The sequence below is a fragment of the Lates calcarifer genome, linkage group LG9, assembly GCF_001640805.2.
Source record: "Lates calcarifer isolate ASB-BC8 linkage group LG9, TLL_Latcal_v3, whole genome shotgun sequence".
NCBI lineage: Eukaryota > Metazoa > Chordata > Actinopteri > Centropomidae > Lates > Lates calcarifer.
The window spans coordinates 14,545,482-14,564,029 of record NC_066841.1 but is presented as its reverse complement, the minus strand read 5'-3'; the positions used below and the strand labels follow the sequence as shown (position 1 = coordinate 14,564,029).

Sequence of the window (18,548 nt, the reverse complement as noted above, 5' to 3'; positions counted from 1 at the left end):
CCCGCGTGTGATCGACAATTTAACAATATTGACCATAATGTCAGCACTGAAATTTCCAGCTCTAATGACAGATTAAAAACTATCCTTTAAAGAGATGAGTATGAACCTTTTGAGAGGAAATCTGAGACTTGTTCCCTCTGAATGCAGTCATCAGTGAAATATTCTTTTTTGCTAATACTGGGAAGTTGATACAGACGTTAACAGTCAGGTCTGTGTTCATGTATAACAGACAACAATTGATCAGCAATTATACTGAAGTTATAAAGAAGTTAAATGTCAGCAGCCTCAATCGTCACTTATTCTCATTGTACTGTTGAAAGTTAGGAAACCCATCTGGCCAATGGGAAGTCAGAGAGAAGAAAGACGACAAAACAAATGTCTGAGACTTGCTATCATAGTAGTAATTGTCATTTTTCCCTCCAGGCCAGTGAGATGCCAAAACTGACTGAGCAACTAGCTGCGCCCCTGAGACAAATGCAGGTGAGGCAATATGAATCTATCCCACATGTTTTTCTAAGAAGTTTGAATTTGGCGCAAAATGTGAACGCTGCTGTTTGTGCATTTTGTGCGCAGGAGTGTGCAAAGCGCATAGCCAAGGTGTCTGCAGACGCTAAGCTGGAGGTGGACGAGGAGACCTATCTAAACCAGTTTAAGCCCCACCTGATGGATGTGGTCTACGCCTGGGCTAACGGTGCCACGTTTGCTCAAATCTGCAAGATGACCGACGTCTTTGAAGGTGGGTCACAGAGGGCAGGACAGTAACAGTATATCAAGCATATAAATTGGCTCAACAAGCTACAACACTAAAATGGTAACAGCATAGTGTCTTGTGTAATAATACATCAGTTATAGGAGCTGTTTGTCAGCAGAACGACTACTTTTATTTTTGATACTCTAAGAGCGTTTTGCTGAAAATACCTCTGAATTTAAGTAAAGGATCTGAGTACTTCCTCCACCACTGCTGAGGTACAACATGGCCTTTCCAAAACCACTCCACCTTTGATTTATCCACTGTCACATGCGCAGCCACTTGGATGCTGTAAGAAGGCTCGCTAATTGATTTATTATGTGTGGTTTGATGTGAACCCAGGTCCAAGTCCATCATTCTCCCCATAGTTTGTATCTCTGACTCCCAACAGTGACCTCAGCTGTAAAATATTGGATGTCATCGTAACAAGGAAGTAACGCTGAGTTGGGAAACTGTGGGGAGTTTTAAATGTGCTTGTGTCTGTTGGCAAAGGAGAGTCCGAGAACTTTCCAAAATAATTCTGTTCTGTGTATTTTGACATCTAGTCCCTATCTCATCTTTCTATTCAAATTTTGACAAGACTTGATTGTAAATTACTTGACAGGTCCGTTATTTCCTCATCATTTTTCTGGGACTTTTTTTTAGAAGAGGCTGATTTTGCAGCTAATTTTGGGGAAAATTGGAATTTTCCTTGCAAGAAATGCTCCATTTAAACCAAAGTAAATATTGATTCATCACTGATGATTCAGTTATTACTGGAAACTTTATTCTCCACATTGTGTGCTTTCCTGTTGACAAATCTCACACTCAGCTGACCTGCTGTGCACTGACTGTAGGACTCTATGCTACAGTCACAGTTAATTGTAATTGATTGGAAATAGACCACTTAACTACTGTCTCTGTTTTCTTTATAATTAGTTCCAAATTATATAGTTATTTCCTGGACACGTATTGGAAATCAGGGTAGAGTGGAAATCACAGACCCATAAAACAAAGAGTTCACATATCCATTAAGGTGTGTTTTAGAGAATAGAGAATAAGAAGTGAGCTGTGGTCTGGCAATACTGACCTGAAATACAAGGCTTTAAAATTGGACAGTCCACCTCTCCTTTCAAACATTCAATATGGAGTAATTCATTTAATCTGCTTAGTTAGTTTTATTTTTCAAAGATAAATCCACATACATATGTAACGCTGTGTATTTGTGTCTGTCTTGTGTAGGGAGCATCATCCGCTGCATGCGTCGTCTGGAGGAGGTGCTGAGACAGATGTGCTCTGCAGCCAAGGCCATAGGCAACACTGAGCTGGAAAACAAGTTTGCTGAAGGTAAGAAACCTCAGTGTTGTTGGAGCTGAAATTGTTCAATCAATTAACTGGTAGTCACTTAAGCCACTGAGCAAAAATGCCTGTAGTTCACAGTTTCCTCTCACGTGTGACTATTAGCGGGTTTTTTTTTTTTCATTCTTCAGTAATACTTAAAATAAGTAAATAAGTTAAGACAGCACCTTGAACTCTTGTACACCTGGGATTATGTGATGCAGATTTTTTGCGATTTTCTCATTTTGTATAGTCCAAATGATGACGATTTTGTCACTATCACTTGATGTGTTTGCAATGAGGTCATAATTAGTGATGGTGTTGTACCGGGATGCATCACATTAAGAGCTGTTTCTATTATAATGCTCTTCCCCCATGTATGTAAATGCAAAGGCATAGTCCAGTATAGCACTGCCTTTTAAACTATGGCCTCAGTAATTAACATATATTTGAATTTACACCTTTCAACAAAACTTAACATTATGAGCTGGGCTGTTGTGTTGGATTGCATTAGATTTTACAGGTGTACCTAATAAAGTGGTCACTGACCACATGGTAAATATTTGAGAAAGTACTGTTTATACCAGTAACTGCTAAATATATTTTGGTGATTTCTTCTTTACTGACACACAACTGAAACAAATGTCTCTGTTTGCAGTGGAATTTCCTATTTATGATACTCCATTTGTATCTTTGCAGGCATAACAAAGATCAAGAGAGACATTGTTTTTGCTGCCAGTCTCTACCTATAATGACCTCACAGCTTTCTAACACACTGTGGATGGATGCTGGTTTTGACCTTTAGATATGATTAGCCCACAAAGGATCTCTTGCCCCCCCCACACTGGGGTCAAATATTTGTTCCCTTTATTCTCAAAATGTTAAATTGGCTTCCAGTCAGAAAAATAATTTGTCTTTCAGAAAATTTTTTTGTTTCATCATAACAACTTACCTGAACTTTGTAATGTCCCGTTGACTTGTGTTATCCAGTGAGATCCAGCTGCATTTTATAAATGAATGAGCCTATATTTGTCTGAGGATGTAAACAGAAGTGTAATTTGTGTAGGTGAACCCATCTATGTGGCCAGAATACACTGAACATTCATGCTTTTATTGTTTTGTTTGTTTTTTTTTTTGCTTACACGGGCAAAGTGGTGCATAATATGACAAACTGATTTGATATATTTGGCTGAGAGAGAAAACAAGTCATGCTTTAATCTTATATGATGGCTCATGACATAATACATCCAACACTTAGGTTTCATTTGTGTTCATGTTAATAAGTAAAATGGCTTTATTTTTCCTTTTTTTTTCTTATTTTAGACATTTGTACATATTTGTAACATTTTTTTTTTTCAATAAAAGTCTGTATGGTGATTTGTTTTACATACAGATTATACAAAAGTACATTGTTGTCTATTCACTTGATATTTCTATTAGTTCTTAGATACACAGGAAGCTGTGATAGCAGCAGTAGCAGTCCAGCAAAGGCAACACGGGACTTAAACCTGACCATCGACTCTTCAACCCTCTAACCAAACATGATACAAGTCGAGCTTCCTCCTTGACTATATGAGGTTAGACAGTTGGAGCATTAGACGTCAGTGGCAGTGGCCTAGAGTTAGCAGCTCCAGATGTGCAGCGGTGCTGCCCTCTGATCTAGGATCAGCTTAAACCTCCAGCATGTTCTCGCCTTAAGAAACAAACGTTCCTCTTATAATTAGCCCTTTGTTTAACACTGGAGCTAAGGCAGCAAAGTTGTGAGACTCACTGTCGTTCTGGGAGCTGGGGTTGCTCTAAAACTGACCCTAAATCAGATATTGGAGCAGACTAACTCCAGATCAGGAAAAGCACAAAGCAGGGTTACATTCACAGGTTTCCAACCCTCCTCTCTCTTGCTCTCTCCCAGCAGTGGTCAGACCCTTTAGTGAGTGCATGCAGGTAAGTCTTCCCACCAGCTCAGTAGATAGATGGTTCCCGTCCTTACAGAATCTCTAGCCTCTAACCTACATTGGTTTCAGTCATTTTAGCATATGTACAAGGGTTAGACAGGTTGTCTCACCACTTTCCTTTGATGGAAAATCAGTGGACAACACAGCAAAATTGCCTAAAATTCTTAAGTCTTAAAATCTGAACAGGCCTGAGGTGTAGCTTCAAAAAGTTTCTTCTGGGATGCACAGTCATCCACTAGCTTACTTGAAGTTAAGAATCAAGTACTCCACACTGTAAATCCATGCGGAGGATCTGATGAGAATTTGCGTGAGATAAAAGGCTAGAGAGCTGGGATCCTGGGTGTGCGTTTGGACAGGGCAGAGGTATCCTCCGCTACCTCCACCTTTCGCTTAGCTTAGTTTGGACTTTCAAAGTGGTTTCCATTTGTTGGGGTCTCCTGCAGGGTTGTGTGGCGCATGTCCACGTCTTTATGAGAATCCACACGTGGCTTGAAAAAGTCGGACACGAAGAAGACCTGCAAGATACAGGTGAAGAATTTTAAAAAGGTATAGATGGGAGTGGGCCTTGATGCTAGGCTAACCACCTCCTGACAGATGTGAATGTGTTATCAATCTGATGGCAGGAGGGTAGAACTCAATGACAGGAAGTCACTTTATATACAGAGGACAAAATGGACTGGATGGCTAAAGAGATTTGTCAGCGAGTATGCCCTGCTTTGTCATAATAGTCAACATATGCAAATAATACAAGAAATGTTCTGAGCATGGTGGAAACCACGTTTCATCATTCCTCTCCTCAAAGTTTGAATCTTTGTTGCATCGCACTCTCCCTCATTTCCTGTCATCTGTTCTAAATCAACATCTAATAAAGGCAGAAAATGCCCCAGAAAAAAAAATAATATATATAATAAATATATTTTTAGTGAAAAAGCACATAGTTCTGTTTCCCAAAATGTCACACTTTTCCTTTAAATTTAAAGTAACATTTAGGTACAGCACTTACCACCAGGATAGCCATAAGGGCCCCCTGCAGGAGTCCAGTCAGCACATCACTCCAGTGATGTTTATAATCGGACACTCTCGACAGTCCTGTGAACACTGAGGCAGCAATCAGGAAAAACTGGATCGTGGGTCTGAGCAGCCTCGCCCATTCAACCTGGAGTCGAGCCTGCAGATACAGCTGAGAAATACACAGGGCATGCATTTAAAATATAGAGCATTTTCATCTAAAGTCATGATAAATAAAAAAGTGTGTCACTGACGATGATTTTGACAAGGACAGAGGGTATTATTGTGGTTTCAGTAGTCGAGTGAATCATCATCGTAGAAGGAAGCATTCGTGCAAGAGAGGCAGGAAAATGAGCTGCAGTGATTTGCAGATGACTCAGTGCATTTCCATTTCCATTTCCACACTAGAGACAAGCCTGTCATGCAGGAAAATGCCATAAAAAAATGTCCCTGAATTAAACAAACATCCCTTTTCTCATACAAACCACAGTTATCAGCTCTACTATTTACTTCCTTCTCTTTCTTTTAAAAGGTGAGAAAAACTCCTTCAGGCCATGTTTGTCAAACTGACCTTGAAATCTGTCTGTTTATTCTCTGAAACAGGCTCCATAATTTAATCTGATAAATATCACACCACCTCTGGAGGATGACTTATCCTTTAAGAATCTTTGGTCAGCTGAACGTCATGTTCCATTGTGCCATAAACCAGACAACTTCATTATGTTTGCATTAAAAACAGGGCGTGTCTGTTCTTTTGGTTTGAATCAAGGACAAACAAGCCGAGCCAATTTATCCAGAACCCGCTTCTCTTCCTGTCACACTTGACTTCTGACACAAAGAGAAAAGAAATGCACTCCAGGGTCTGTAGGTAAATGTTTAAATGTCAAGTGCTGTTTCTCATACTTGAACTCCCACTACATGCAGAGGGAGAGAGAGCTTTATGTTGGTGCCAGGACTTTGTCCCTGTGTCTATTTATATCTCCTGGTGCTGAATGAATCAGCAGCCCATTACGTTTATCAGGGCTGGGCAGTAAAATCAGCTCTGGAAGGAACACAGCAGAGGACACTCAAAGATGCTGCAACTCTCTGAGCAGAACAGTGAAATCTGATAGTAACTGTAACCAAGGTCATCAATGCATGTCAAAGTAATCTTGACATACTGCAGTTCAAAGGAATAGTTTGGCATTTTTCCCTCTTTGGTGAGTTAGATGAGGAGATCAATATCACTCTTGTATCTGTGTACTAAGTATGAAGCTACAGCCAGCAGCCTGTTAGTTTAGCTTAGCAGAAAGACTGGAAACAAGGGCAAACAGCTAACTTGGCTCTGTCAAATCACTACAAAATCCACCTACCGACACCTCTGAACCTTACAAATTAACACTGTATATCTTGTTGGTTTAATCAGTAGAGTAAGTACCATACCTTGATTCAAGCTAAGATAAGCTAAATGACTGCCTCATATTTACTAGATAAGCATGAAAAAACAAGAATTTGTGGTTATTGTGCTCTGCCATGATACAATCCATGACATAACTAATTATAAGACCACAGTCTGCCATTTTTACACTTCAGTTCTTGTACTGATTAACTTAGGACAGAGTCAGGCTAGCTGTTTCCCAGTATTCAGTCTTTAAGCTAAGCTAAGCTAACCATCTGGTTCATGTAGTTCATCTAGTTTTATATTTAATGGATAGACATGAGAGTGGTATCAATCTTCTCATCTTACTTTCATCAAGAATGCAAATAAGCATATTTTCAAAAAATGTCAGACTATGGCAATATATGGCAAATTAACATGACAATAAATGGATCTTTACAGTGCTCCAGTAAATACTGGCTGATTTAATTACAGATCAGATCTGGTGTAGATACTTACAGCCAGGAACAGCATGCAGTACATGGAGAAAGAGGAGTGGCCGGAGTAGAAGGATAGCCTGCAACGGAAAGATAAAACAACAGCTCAACGCTTTGCTATGTCCTTAATTCATCTGCATCAAAGGAAAAAAGTAAAACTAATTAGAAGACACTGGCACATCTTGTATTAATATCTTAGTCATTAGTATACATGTATTAGTCAGCAACACAAACCCAACACCACAACATCCTGGCACACCCATATTTGGGGTTTCTGGTGGAGTCGATGTTCACTGACAGGTGAGGTTTTTTTGCTGCATGTGTTTTGTGATGTTGAGGGATGTGGTAGATTAAAAAGAAGCAATCCCGCCAGTCCTCCCTGCCTTAGATACTTCCTGTTTATAATAACAGTGCTGGTTTTTTTTTTTTTTACTGTTGTCTGGACCACGTCTACAGCAACAGCCGTGTACACACACAGACACACAGACACACGGTGTAATGTTACTGTACTTGGTGTGCTATTCCACTGTGGCACTTGTTAAGGCTTCACAGTGTAGGATAAGATGTGTATTCAGAGTCTGGACGGCACTGTGGACAATGCTGCTTGTTCTAAGACGTAGGTTTAGAGTTATCCGGATAAATTAGCAAGGTAAATCCCTCTAAATGGACCATGGACATGCAGAAAAACTAAACAGCTCTTGTGGGGTTTTACTCTGCAAAGTTATACAACAGTTAGACTGAAACACAAATGAAATCTCACAAATGAAATTGTTTTTTGTTTTTCTGTCAGGGCTGCGACTAACAGTTATTTTCATTAGACTGATTTGTTGAATGTTTGATCAATTGATTACTCTATGAAATTCCAGATAATGTTGCACAGTGCCCATCACAAAGTAATGCTTTCAGACTGCTTTTCTCCAACCAACAGTCCAAAAGTACCCAAATATATTCATTTTACCTGGAAAACCCTGAAACTTGGCTTGAAATTCATCATCGTCATAACTTATCCAATTACCTAATAATTTGGCCAACAGTGTTTGTTAGAGAAGACTCTGACTAATTAAATGGTACTTGGTAACAAAATCCAACTGCCCGATGCAATAATAATGCTGACCTCCATACATCCTGTGTGGCATCCAGATTAAAACTGCAGCCTGTTTAGACCCACTGAGAGCTTCACTCGTCATATATTCTTATGGATTCCAACCTTACAAGAGAACTGCTTTTTCATAATGCACTCAGGCTTTGAGTACCTATGGCATTTCTCTTTTTCATATAACAAACACTCATACAGCTCCTGACAGTCGGCCTCCTCTCTCCCATGCAAGTTAAACCAAGGGAGGAATCATATTACTGTAAGATGATCCACAGAGCAGGCTACCACAACCTACTTTATCCTCTCCTGCTGCATTTATTAGCTCTATTAGTGATGAGCACACCATCCAAAACACACACACACACACAGAGGAGCTGGAAACACAGTGTCTCATTAATCTTAAAAGCTCTGGAGATCTTCCTAGACTCACCAGATCGGTCTCTTGGCCTGTTGATAAATGTTTGTGTCTTTATGCTACATTTAAAAAAAATACAGACTTCAAAGTAGTTGTAGGGCTCCAGGAAATGTCAACAATCGTGCACCACACCCTGGTAAATGTACAGCAGATAACCGAGAGGAGAGAGGGGCGGGTGGGCACATTTCCACTCAGCTCTTGAAATCAAAAGGCTGCAGCTCAGGAAATCTGTATTCAAATGACAACACACACTCTGACCACAGGAGTAGAATAATCTGACCTTTAAGTAGAACAGAATAGAAAAGAGTAGAAAGTTCCTCATAGCCCATAATAAACCCAATACAATTGGCACAGCTGATGTCACTATTTAGGCCTCTGCTTCTATAATTACCGCTGCTCTTGGTGGTCCTTACTACGTCAGAATGAGAAGTGGATATCCTCTCCTCCCACTATACTTCCCTCTGCTCTGAGCTGATAAGGGACAGAGATTATAATCAAAACAAACTTTACATTCCTGTAATATTACTCAATCCTACCATCTCCAGGCTCTAAAAAAACAGTTCACACTGCCTCTTACTTAAAACGCTGCCTTATATCATCAATGGGCACATATTCACTTGAAACTCAGAGTTGCACAGCTTCTCAGGGGACATACTGGTCCAATGCCAACACATCTTGGTAAACTTTTTAAAACTTAATTCAGTCTACAGTCAACAACAAGCAAGAAACCTAAAAAAAACAACAACAAAAAAAATAAATAAAACAGGTAAATTAAAAGAAGATTATTTTTTTAGACAAACCAATTCCTCACAATTCATAGCAACATTGCTTCAGTTTAAAAAAAACATTCAGATATTTTCAGAAAGTAACAGATTTTTAATTCTATACATAATTTTAATCACTAGATTTTAGTATTTAATTTAACTTTATTAACAGTGGTGGATCAGGGCAAGTAGATGTGTTTACTTCCTGTTGTTCTCTTTTGAAATGTTAAATGTTGGATTTGTATTGTATTGTTTTTACACATATTCTCCCGTACTCCCAGTATGAGGTAGGTAACGAAGATTGATTTGGAAATTCCTTCATTTTAAGTGATTCTCTCGATTATTGTGAAAAAAATACCTACTAACAATGAAGAGATGTAAAGAAACATAAAGATGTGATCATGTCCTCTATTAAACCTGTCCTGTCAACACATTCCTGGACTGGGAAATCATTGGGTACCCAGGTTGTTTTTCCTTTTTTTCTCCCTCTTTTTGTTTATTTTTTTTCCTCTGTTGTTGTATCATGCCCATGTTAATTCCACACCAGTAATCTCGAGCACTTCAATAAAAACAGACTGAAATAACAGTTGCCAGCTCACAGGGGAAAAAAGCCATTATATAATTATTCCTAGTTCAGTGACATATTTAACCTTCACCCTTTGTACCTGCACCATGAGTGTGTTACAAAACAACGCAGGTTCAGGGCTTTCTATCTGTCAGATTTCATTAATCTACTGAGCAACAAAACATGAGTGGTACAAGTTTAAGTCTAAATTTCAAGAGGAAACATCTAAAATCCTGAACTATTTCATTCATTCATTCATCTAGAGCTGCAACTAACAATTATTTTCAATATAAATTAGTCTGTTAGTAGTTTTGGCTATACAATGTCAGTGCATACTGAAAGCAGTCTAAAGTGATCTATTTTGACAGTTTAATTCAAATAATAAAAATATTCCATCCAGTGTCATATGACAAAGAAAAGCACCAAATCGCTTTTTGAGAAGCTGGAACATTTTTTTTTACCCTAAAATTTGTTGAGTGGTGTCTACAGGTATTCCGTTCACACTGCATACAAAAAGAGAAATTAAGCAAAGTAGGGCAGCCTGTGTGTAAAAACAAGGGTGACAAAAGTCTGTAAAGCACTTGTCACCACTTGCTGCTGCTCACTGAGCTCACTGCTTTGAGAAAGAAATAACTGAACTACACTCAGATCTTCTCTGACGAAGTAGTTGTAATAAGAAAGTGATGTTCAGAGAGACTTGAAGTATGAAAATCAACCTGAAACAAAAAAGGGGGGAAGAGACAAAAATAGGAGTAATAATAATAACACCTACCTGCCCTCGTTGACCATCGTCGGGTCTCCACTGCACTTGAAGTCTTCGATATAATCCCCTAATGAACAGTTGATCTTTGTCCAATCAGGTTTGCAAACATCCAGGAAGTGTGGCCTGAGCCGACCAATGGAATACTTGGCTATGTCGGTCAGAGACTGGCTCATCGCGGCACCGAAGAGGAAGGTACCGATGGCTTTGTAAACACAGGCAAGGTAGCTGCCGAAAGACGACTTGGATTTGATGCGATTTAGATAAACTAAAAGGCACTCGCCAAAGATCATCTGTAAGGGGGGAGGGATACAGAGTTAGAGGTCTGTGCACAAATACAAGATGGACCACATGAAAATTAAAAGATGCACCTGAGTTAAATCTACAACATCAGAGCCAGCAAAAACTCCCTAATCCCATCATTACAATCTACATCTAAAATGAAGTGATAATAATTAGTGATAAAAAGTTTAGGTTTTTAGATTTCACATCAAGCTTGTTTTTGTGACAGTATTTAAAGGAATAGTTTGGCTTTTTGGGAAACACAATTCTTTTCTTTCTTGAACAACAAGACTGATTCCACTCTCACATCCCATATTGGTAAGTATGAAACTACAGCTAGCAGCCAGTTAGCTTAGCTTGGCATAAAGATGTGGATCAGAAGGAAACTACTAACATGGCTCTGTCCAAAGGTAAAGAAATCTGCCTACCAGTATACCACCTTAACTTTTTGTAGGGGTAAACAAACAAGATATGATGTGTTGATAAATGAGATCAGTTTTTTCAGACTATTCCTTTAAATAAAGCCTCCTTAAAATTATAACTTCTTATGATTGATAAAACTGGAAGTGATTCTACCCACTGCTTCCTTCTGAAAAATATCTCGGCAGGAGGATGGTGTCCACTTAAAATAATAAACACATAATTTGGTTTGATCTAAATGTTGACATTAAATTTATAAGATCTCTTGAGAAACACTATTTGTGTATTTAAGGTAGTACATATGTGCTCATAGTGATGAGTGAAACGTCAGAGGAATGACTCACAGAATCTTCTTGTCAGCAATGTTGTGATTAAGGTGCATATGAATGTGTTTGTTTTGCAACACTGCTTACACACAACAGGCCCAGAGGACATAAGACTTGTCTGACATAAAAGCTGTTGACGGTGCCTGTTTTTCAAAGAGCTGCTTCACCTCAACTTAGTGTGGCTAAATGCATTTTTTTATATAGGTTGGTTGTCAGTTTTATTTTTTTCATCCATCAAGGTAAAACCTATATTATGGAAACTTTTTGCAAAACTTCAATAGTCTTCAGGGAAGTTACATTTTCACTGCTTATATATTATATGAGTATCTACCCTAGACAGCTGAAGTGCTACTGCATTATTTAAAATTCTATTCAGCAGACCCAGGTCACTTCTGCATTGAAGACTTACATTTTGTTGTATTCAGTTTCTTTCTGCAAGCTGTCACAGCAGCTGCAGATTAATTAAGTGGTGGTAAATTTCATATTAACAGTCTGTCAGTTTCTACCTCATGCTGTTAGGAAATTAAGTCTCAGTTAATGGTAGTGATGGCTTGTGCAAGCAATTAAACACACATACATTATTACAGAATAATGTATATAGCAGCAACCATGGATTAAGAAAAAAGAGAGAAGAGTATAAAAGTAAAGCAGCAACTGTAAAAAGGAAAATTTAAGAAAGTACCACAGAGAAAACCGTTAGCAGAAAACAAAACAGATGCACTTACAGTGAGTACTGTGACGGGAATCATGACACCTCCTAACAACTGATAGGAAATGGTGTCCTCTTTAAGGGGGTACTTGATTGAATCATCATTACAGAAAAAGCCTCGGCGGAAAGGACTGTGTTGCGCAGTGAGTATTACAAATGGGAGTCCAGCTAGCAGAGAAGCAATGAGAGAAGAAGGGGAAAAAAAAATACAGGTTACAAAGATGTCACAGGGGCTCGGACCCCGACTCCTGATGCAACAGCATGCGCCTGCCCATCGTGCAAAGTAGGAGACGGCAGCCGCGGGCAAGGGTCACACAAAACGTTGCATCCTCTGCATCCTCACTGACTCCCGAGGACATTGAGGTTCACATATTAATGGTTAAAGTGTTGGCATGGAAACAGGACAGTTAAATGCTGATAAGGAGTGGTTGTTAATATAGAAAAGTCAAACTTGAGAGCACAAAAATTACATTTCTGGGCAGGTTACTGAGAAGTGAGCCTCATTGCTTTCTCTTTGAGGCTGTGACGGGTTCAGCAGACGAGTTTTTAGTCGTGGAATTTTTGTTTAGTTGACTTCCCACCAACAGGAAGCAGAGGCTGTCAGCATGTGAGAAAAAGCAGCGGTCTCTCATACTGTGCGTCCCTTACATGAAACACTCCACCAACACACTTTCTCATTCACTTCCTTTCAAACAGTGACAATTGTTTCTTTATCTCTCTTCTCTTTACCAAAAGACCACACTTCTCTTCCTATAACTGACTTTCAATCTCTAACCACTCTGAATCCCACATATTCTTCCACACCTTCCTTTGGCACAGAGAGTTGTTAAAAAAAAAATAGACTGCAGTATCATTTGAGAATAAGGAAAGCATTACAGACTGAGGTTAAGATCACTCGTGACATATATAAGACAAGATGGAAGAGATAAATCACTGACACTATAAGGCAACAATGCAGGGCACCCACACACACACCCAAGCAAAAGCACAACACACACACACACACACACACACAAGCGGCACTTTCTGCCTCTTCTCCAACAACAATGGCTTTGGTCCAGGACAGCATTCCACCTATTTTAAGGAACAGAGGAATGCAGCACAGGCAGCACGCACGTCAGATGCATTAATTAACAACAGCGACAGAAAGTTCACCCAAGAGATTAAACAAAAAAAAAAAAAAAAAAAAAAAAGCCTGGCCGTACTTCATATCAACCATTTTTAGCTTAATAGATGAATCTGTGGTTTGGGTCTTTTGTATGAAGTTGAGCTTACGTGTGTTTGGCTGAACGAAATGTTTAGTGCTGGACTATTCATTGAAAATAAAGATGTTTGGAAACATGTTGACCTACTAACTGATTAAAAGTTAATCTAATTTATAGCAGAAAGCTTTATAAACTAGTCTGTATTAAGTGAGATATTGGTAAAAGAAATATATCTATCTATTATTCATGTGTGTGTGGATGCAAAAGGATTTTACATTTACTCTATGGCTAATTTTATTTTGTTTCAATTGTTTTTAAGTGGACATCCTCCTTCGCTTTGACCATACTATACCCTACCATCGCCAACAATGCCACAAATCTGACACAGAAAAATGGTAGCAGAACTAAACAAAACCTACTGTATATATTGGTAGCTGGCTATTGTACAAACAAAGTGATCTATAGCATCAAACAGCTAGTCTTTCTGAATGCATCCTGAATTAGATTCTGGAAATATGTTTGTGACGTAACGTACAGTTGTTGCTGGCTCTGACAGTCCTAACAGACCCTTCTCACAGCAGGAAAAACATGTGTAGCTGGTAACAAAAATCATTTAAGTGTTCCAGTGTAGGTGTGCTAGTAAACCAATCCCTGCCACACCTTGGAATGTTTTTGTTATTAGTTACACATGAGGTTGCCAAGTTAACATATTTACGTTGAGATAGGTCGTGTATGTCATACCCGCCTTGACTGACTCCTACTTACGCAGCTAATGGGCAGGCTGAAGCCCACAGTGTAGAGGACTGTGGAGGTGATTGTGCTGTGGTGGAAAGGGTACTTGATGCTGTCATCGTTACAGAAAAAGCCCCTCTGGTAAGGGCGGATCTTACCCAGGTTGAAGGCTGCCAGAGGCAGACCTCCTGTGGATGGAGATCAGGAGGAGCAGTTACCATTGGAAGAGGTCAGAGGTCAAGAGAAGCATGGCAGAGAAAGTGAGGGTGCTGAATGAAAAGGGTTGTGATCTTCCAATCTGTCATCTTTCATGTGGAAATGAATTAGCATCATAACTAATGACTTAGTCTTAATGACAGAAATGAGAGACCTCAACCTTACTAGCAGTTGAATTTAAGGATAAGACTGGCTTAATTCTGCAAATGCTTGATAGTGCCATTAAACCTGATGAAAAGACCAAAACCACCTCTGAGTACATTACAACACTCAGCCACACGCCCATTTGTTCCTACTGATGTTTACATATGTGCATCCAATTTTAAAACTAGATAAATAATTGCCTAAAACAGCTGGGTTCTGCATTTTTTTAAGCAAATATTTCTCACGAAACTAGATGGTGCATTTGTTGAGGACTATTTTCAGCCATGGATTTATTCCCATTTGGTACATTAGTGACCATTTACAGGAACAGAACAGTGCATCTGGAACCGACCAAAAATAAACCACAATGTTCATGTTCATCACAATAAAGGAATATGTCTCTAAGGGCACATTCATTTGAGTTTAATAGTTTTTGGACTATCTCCTTAGACTAACTATGAAGCTCTAAAAAAATAAGCTATAACAAACAATACTTGTTATAGCATCCATTCCTTGTTTATTTTGTTGGTCTTTTCATCACAGGTTCACAGTTAGAAGATCAGAAAATATTGCCCGCCTTATCCTTGAGTTATGACCTCAGAAAATGTGTATTACTAAGCTCAATCAGACACTCCGTAACATGATGTATTACACAGTAAAAACACTTGACAGCAGTGACTTCCTTAGTCCAAAAAATTACGTTATCTTTTGGTAGTTTTTCAGCAGGGAGGACTGTGAAGTTTTTGGATGGAGCATTGACTCAAACTGGTATGAAAGGAGCTGTGGACATAGCTTAACACTCCCTACAGATAAAATACCATAAAGATAACAAATTATGCTGATTAGTTTTGACAGTCCAAAGTCTGAGCATAATGCTGCTGTCATTTCTCTGGCTGTTTGGCCCGTTTAGCCCATTGTATAGTGGGGAAAAGAGACAGTCGTTTATCCACTCAAGCAGAAAGTGAGGGTTTGTTATTGAGCTGTAATGCACATTAACGAGGCCAAGTCTACGAGTGGCAGAATAGGAACAAACACATGACATCAACTGAAGATATACTTTCCCCAACAATCTGGCTATAAACTACTTAACTTCTACTTTAATCCTGCCTGGTATTTTTGCTCTGCCTGTCGTTTCTGCAGCTGTTGTGACACCTTCAGCTGTGCCATCCTAAGTTGACTGGCTACAACAGCTGGAGATGCCAAACAGTCAGGACAGACACACCCAGGCTGACAGCAGGACCCCCCGAGTCACTTTCTAATTTCAGTGTTACACTTAAGTTTGTTCTCATCTCCAGAACTCAGCAACTAAAGGGCCTCCTGACATATACACATGAAAAAATGTGGGTATGTCATTACAAATACATATTTCTGTCCATAATCCACAAATATACATTTCCATAACTTTTCATTTTCAAGACTCACTGGCAGCCTGCAGCCTATTCTACTCCTGTTCATTGTGCATTTCAGAAAATAATTCTCTCAGTTCTCTGATTTATTGAGTTGTGTTTTTACTGCATGTACGTGCTCGTGGTAACATGCAGCTGTGCATGACTGCTGCCTCAGTCTGGAGACAGACTCACACAGATGATAGACTATAATTAAATAGTCTGTGTGTGTCATTATTCAGAATTATCAAGTTTGCTTCAGCATCAGTCGTCCAGACAGCACTCTGATATTGTACAGTCATTCTGCTTCTCACTGCTCTTGTGTTCTGATGTAAGGCACTTGCTAAATTATGCTAAGGTAAAATAAATCTGTAGCCTTGGGATTTCATCAATACGTCTAAGTCCCGCAGCACTCCAAAACATGTTCTGCTTATTGTTACTGTTGACCTCCACTGTGCAGAATGAGGTATGTGTTTGGTAACAGATGGCTGTTTTTCCACATTCATCGCTTTATCTGTTTAAAACTAGTTTAGAGGCCAATTATGGTCCAATATGCAACTTGGACAAGCATAACTATCAAAACTTGAAACCTCAAGTGTACATACGCTGAGGGTGGACTTGTGTTTAGTGGTTAAAGTTTTTAAATTAGTAACATTTGTATATTCATAGATTCAGGATTTTCTAATTAGGGAGAAGGAGCAGATGAAGTTTAAATGTTTTAATGGATAATTGAACTTTGAGTGTAAAAATGTATCTGACACAAATAATTATGTCAAACAGAATATTTATATGTTCAGGGGATGTTTAAGAGAAACAATGTTTATTTTTTCCTACAAGCAAAAGTGTAATGTTGATACATACTGCAGACTGGGCAAGGGAAACCAGAGCTTTATGAGTGATGGTACCAATCAATCATTCATAATCAGATTTAAAGCTCCAGAGACAATGTCTGCCAACGCAGCAAAACTCGACAGACCAGCCCTGCGAGCACTTACACAATGACTCCTATATTCAAAGACTTTAAGACTGAGAGGCTGAGAGACAGTACATATATTTTAGACCTAACATGAGCCCACCATGCAGTGGTTTTAGACCTTCTGAGAGGAAACCACATGGTTTCACGAACCAGAAAACTTAGAGGAGTTGAGTCAGTCTTGGTTCGTGGGTTTGAAACAGACTGAAAGATATCACTGCCATTTAGAACAGTTTCTCAGCAACATCCTAAACTGATGTAAGAAAGGGTTAGGGTCATTGTATGCACTGACAAAAGTAAACTACAGCTTCATTCACTCTTACATTGAGTCAGTTAATCAATTGGTCATTTATAGGCAAATTTGTCAAATTTTTGCTGGTTATACATTCTCAAATATGAGGATTTAATGCTTTTCCTTGTAACACATAGTAAATATAATAATAATATCTTTGGATTTTGTCAGTTTTATTAGACCACATGTGGCATTTGAAGACCAGATTAACTGATGAAAAAAATTGTTGGTTGCTATCTCAAATCATATTCCAGTAGACATCTACACAGGCATATTTATACTTCGATTTTGACTAATTGAGTAAAGGAAATGAGTCAGTGAGAACTTTAAACTATGGAAACATTACATATACACTATAAGCGATACAATATTAATGATATGAATTATTGCTGATATATGCTGCATTTAATGTATTTTGAAAATTTGTTGCACTCTGAAAAACATATAATTACGAGCTATTAACCATTAGATTCCCCTGAGTATCTTAAACCATTGAAAATAAACTGAAGTGGCACTAATTTGCATACAATGGAAACACAGAACATGTAATTCTTCATTGTACTGAGGAACTAAATCTAAACTCGCAGGCCTACTTACACACATATACTAAACAGATCTCACAAGAGACATGGACATGTTGACTGGTACCATTACAGGTTGAAATAAATTAGTAAACACAGTCAAGTCTCAGTAATTCACACTCGTGGGCTACTAAACATTCACCACTCCCTTCACGTGATGGCAAGCCGAACAGGAGGATTATATCTGCTCACAAATCGGTTTATATCAATAACAGCAGCAACAAGACGGTGCACAGCAATAAACAAAAGACGTTTAAGCACATACCCAGAATTAGACAGGCTAGGTCGAGCAGGACAAAGGGGATTCCTCTGGTCTCGAACATGTTTGCTCTTGTCTGTCTCAGAGTCGAGTCCCTGGCTTGTGGTGCGTCCACTCCTCTAATAAACACCAGGGGGATGCTCCTCCTCGGGATGTTGCCGCCGCTGTTTCCGACTCAAGTGTGAGCTCAGATAACCCCAACAACAAATGGTACTTAGACAAAACGTGGACGCTTTTGTAAGACAGAAACAGACCGACAGGCGAGCCGCTGCGGGGACTCGCGTATCAGCAGAAGTGCGTCTTGTTGCTGTAGTTGGGTGGTGAAGAACCGCAGCACGATCGATAACTCCACAGGTCTGCCATGTTGTTTTTAAAGCTGTTAGGAGCTATTAAATGAAGCAGCCACTCTCTCTCACGCGGGGTCGCTCATTTGGACGGACACCTGTCCGCTGCCGACATTGCAGCCGGTGGCACGCAAGCTGTTTGACGGTTCCGGGGAGCTCCTCAGGCAACTGCGACGGCAGGCCTGGTGCTGCCTTCAAGGA

At 39.3% G+C, this 18,548-nt stretch overlaps 2 protein-coding genes across 3 annotated transcripts in view; one reads left to right on the top strand and one right to left on the bottom strand.

The window, feature by feature from the left end:
• Positions 1-3,420, top strand: part of LOC108874026 (exosome RNA helicase MTR4-like) — a 22,432-nt gene extending 19,012 nt beyond the window's left edge. The window contains 4 exon segments of the mRNA XM_018662377.2: positions 424-480; positions 574-736; positions 1,970-2,074; positions 2,765-3,420. Coding sequence (XP_018517893.1) covers positions 424-480; positions 574-736; positions 1,970-2,074; positions 2,765-2,817 — 378 coding nt within the window. The 3' untranslated portion in view covers positions 2,818-3,420.
• Positions 3,256-18,548, bottom strand: plpp1a (phospholipid phosphatase 1a). Of its 2 annotated transcripts, none has more exons than XM_018662379.2 (6): positions 18,010-18,548; positions 12,233-12,384; positions 10,492-10,772; positions 6,902-6,959; positions 5,021-5,197; positions 3,256-4,532 (listed from the first exon to the last, which is right to left on the bottom strand). In XM_018662379.2, exons 1-6 carry the CDS (start codon positions 18,065-18,067, stop codon positions 4,413-4,415), a joined length of 846 nt encoding a protein of 281 aa, XP_018517895.1. In that variant the 5' UTR covers positions 18,068-18,548; the 3' UTR covers positions 3,256-4,412. The 2 variants fall into 2 exon arrangements, with proteins under 2 accessions (XP_018517895.1, XP_018517894.1); XM_018662378.2 differs by lacking the exon at positions 12,233-12,384 and adding an exon at positions 14,187-14,341 and having other exon boundaries at positions 18,010-18,546.

Coding starts and splice junctions, on each gene's coding strand:
- plpp1a (XM_018662378.2), bottom strand. CDS start 18,067: ATGTTCGAGACCAGAGGAATCCCCTTTGTCCTGCTCGACCTAGCCTGT. Junction 14,342..18,009: donor CCTAGCCTGTCTAATTCTGG/GTATGTGCTTAA, acceptor CTCCATCCACAG/GAGGTCTGCCTCTGGCAGCC. Junction 5,198..6,901: donor ACTGCATGCTGTTCCTGGCT/GTAAGTATCTAC, acceptor TGTATTTCTCAG/CTGTATCTGCAGGCTCGACT.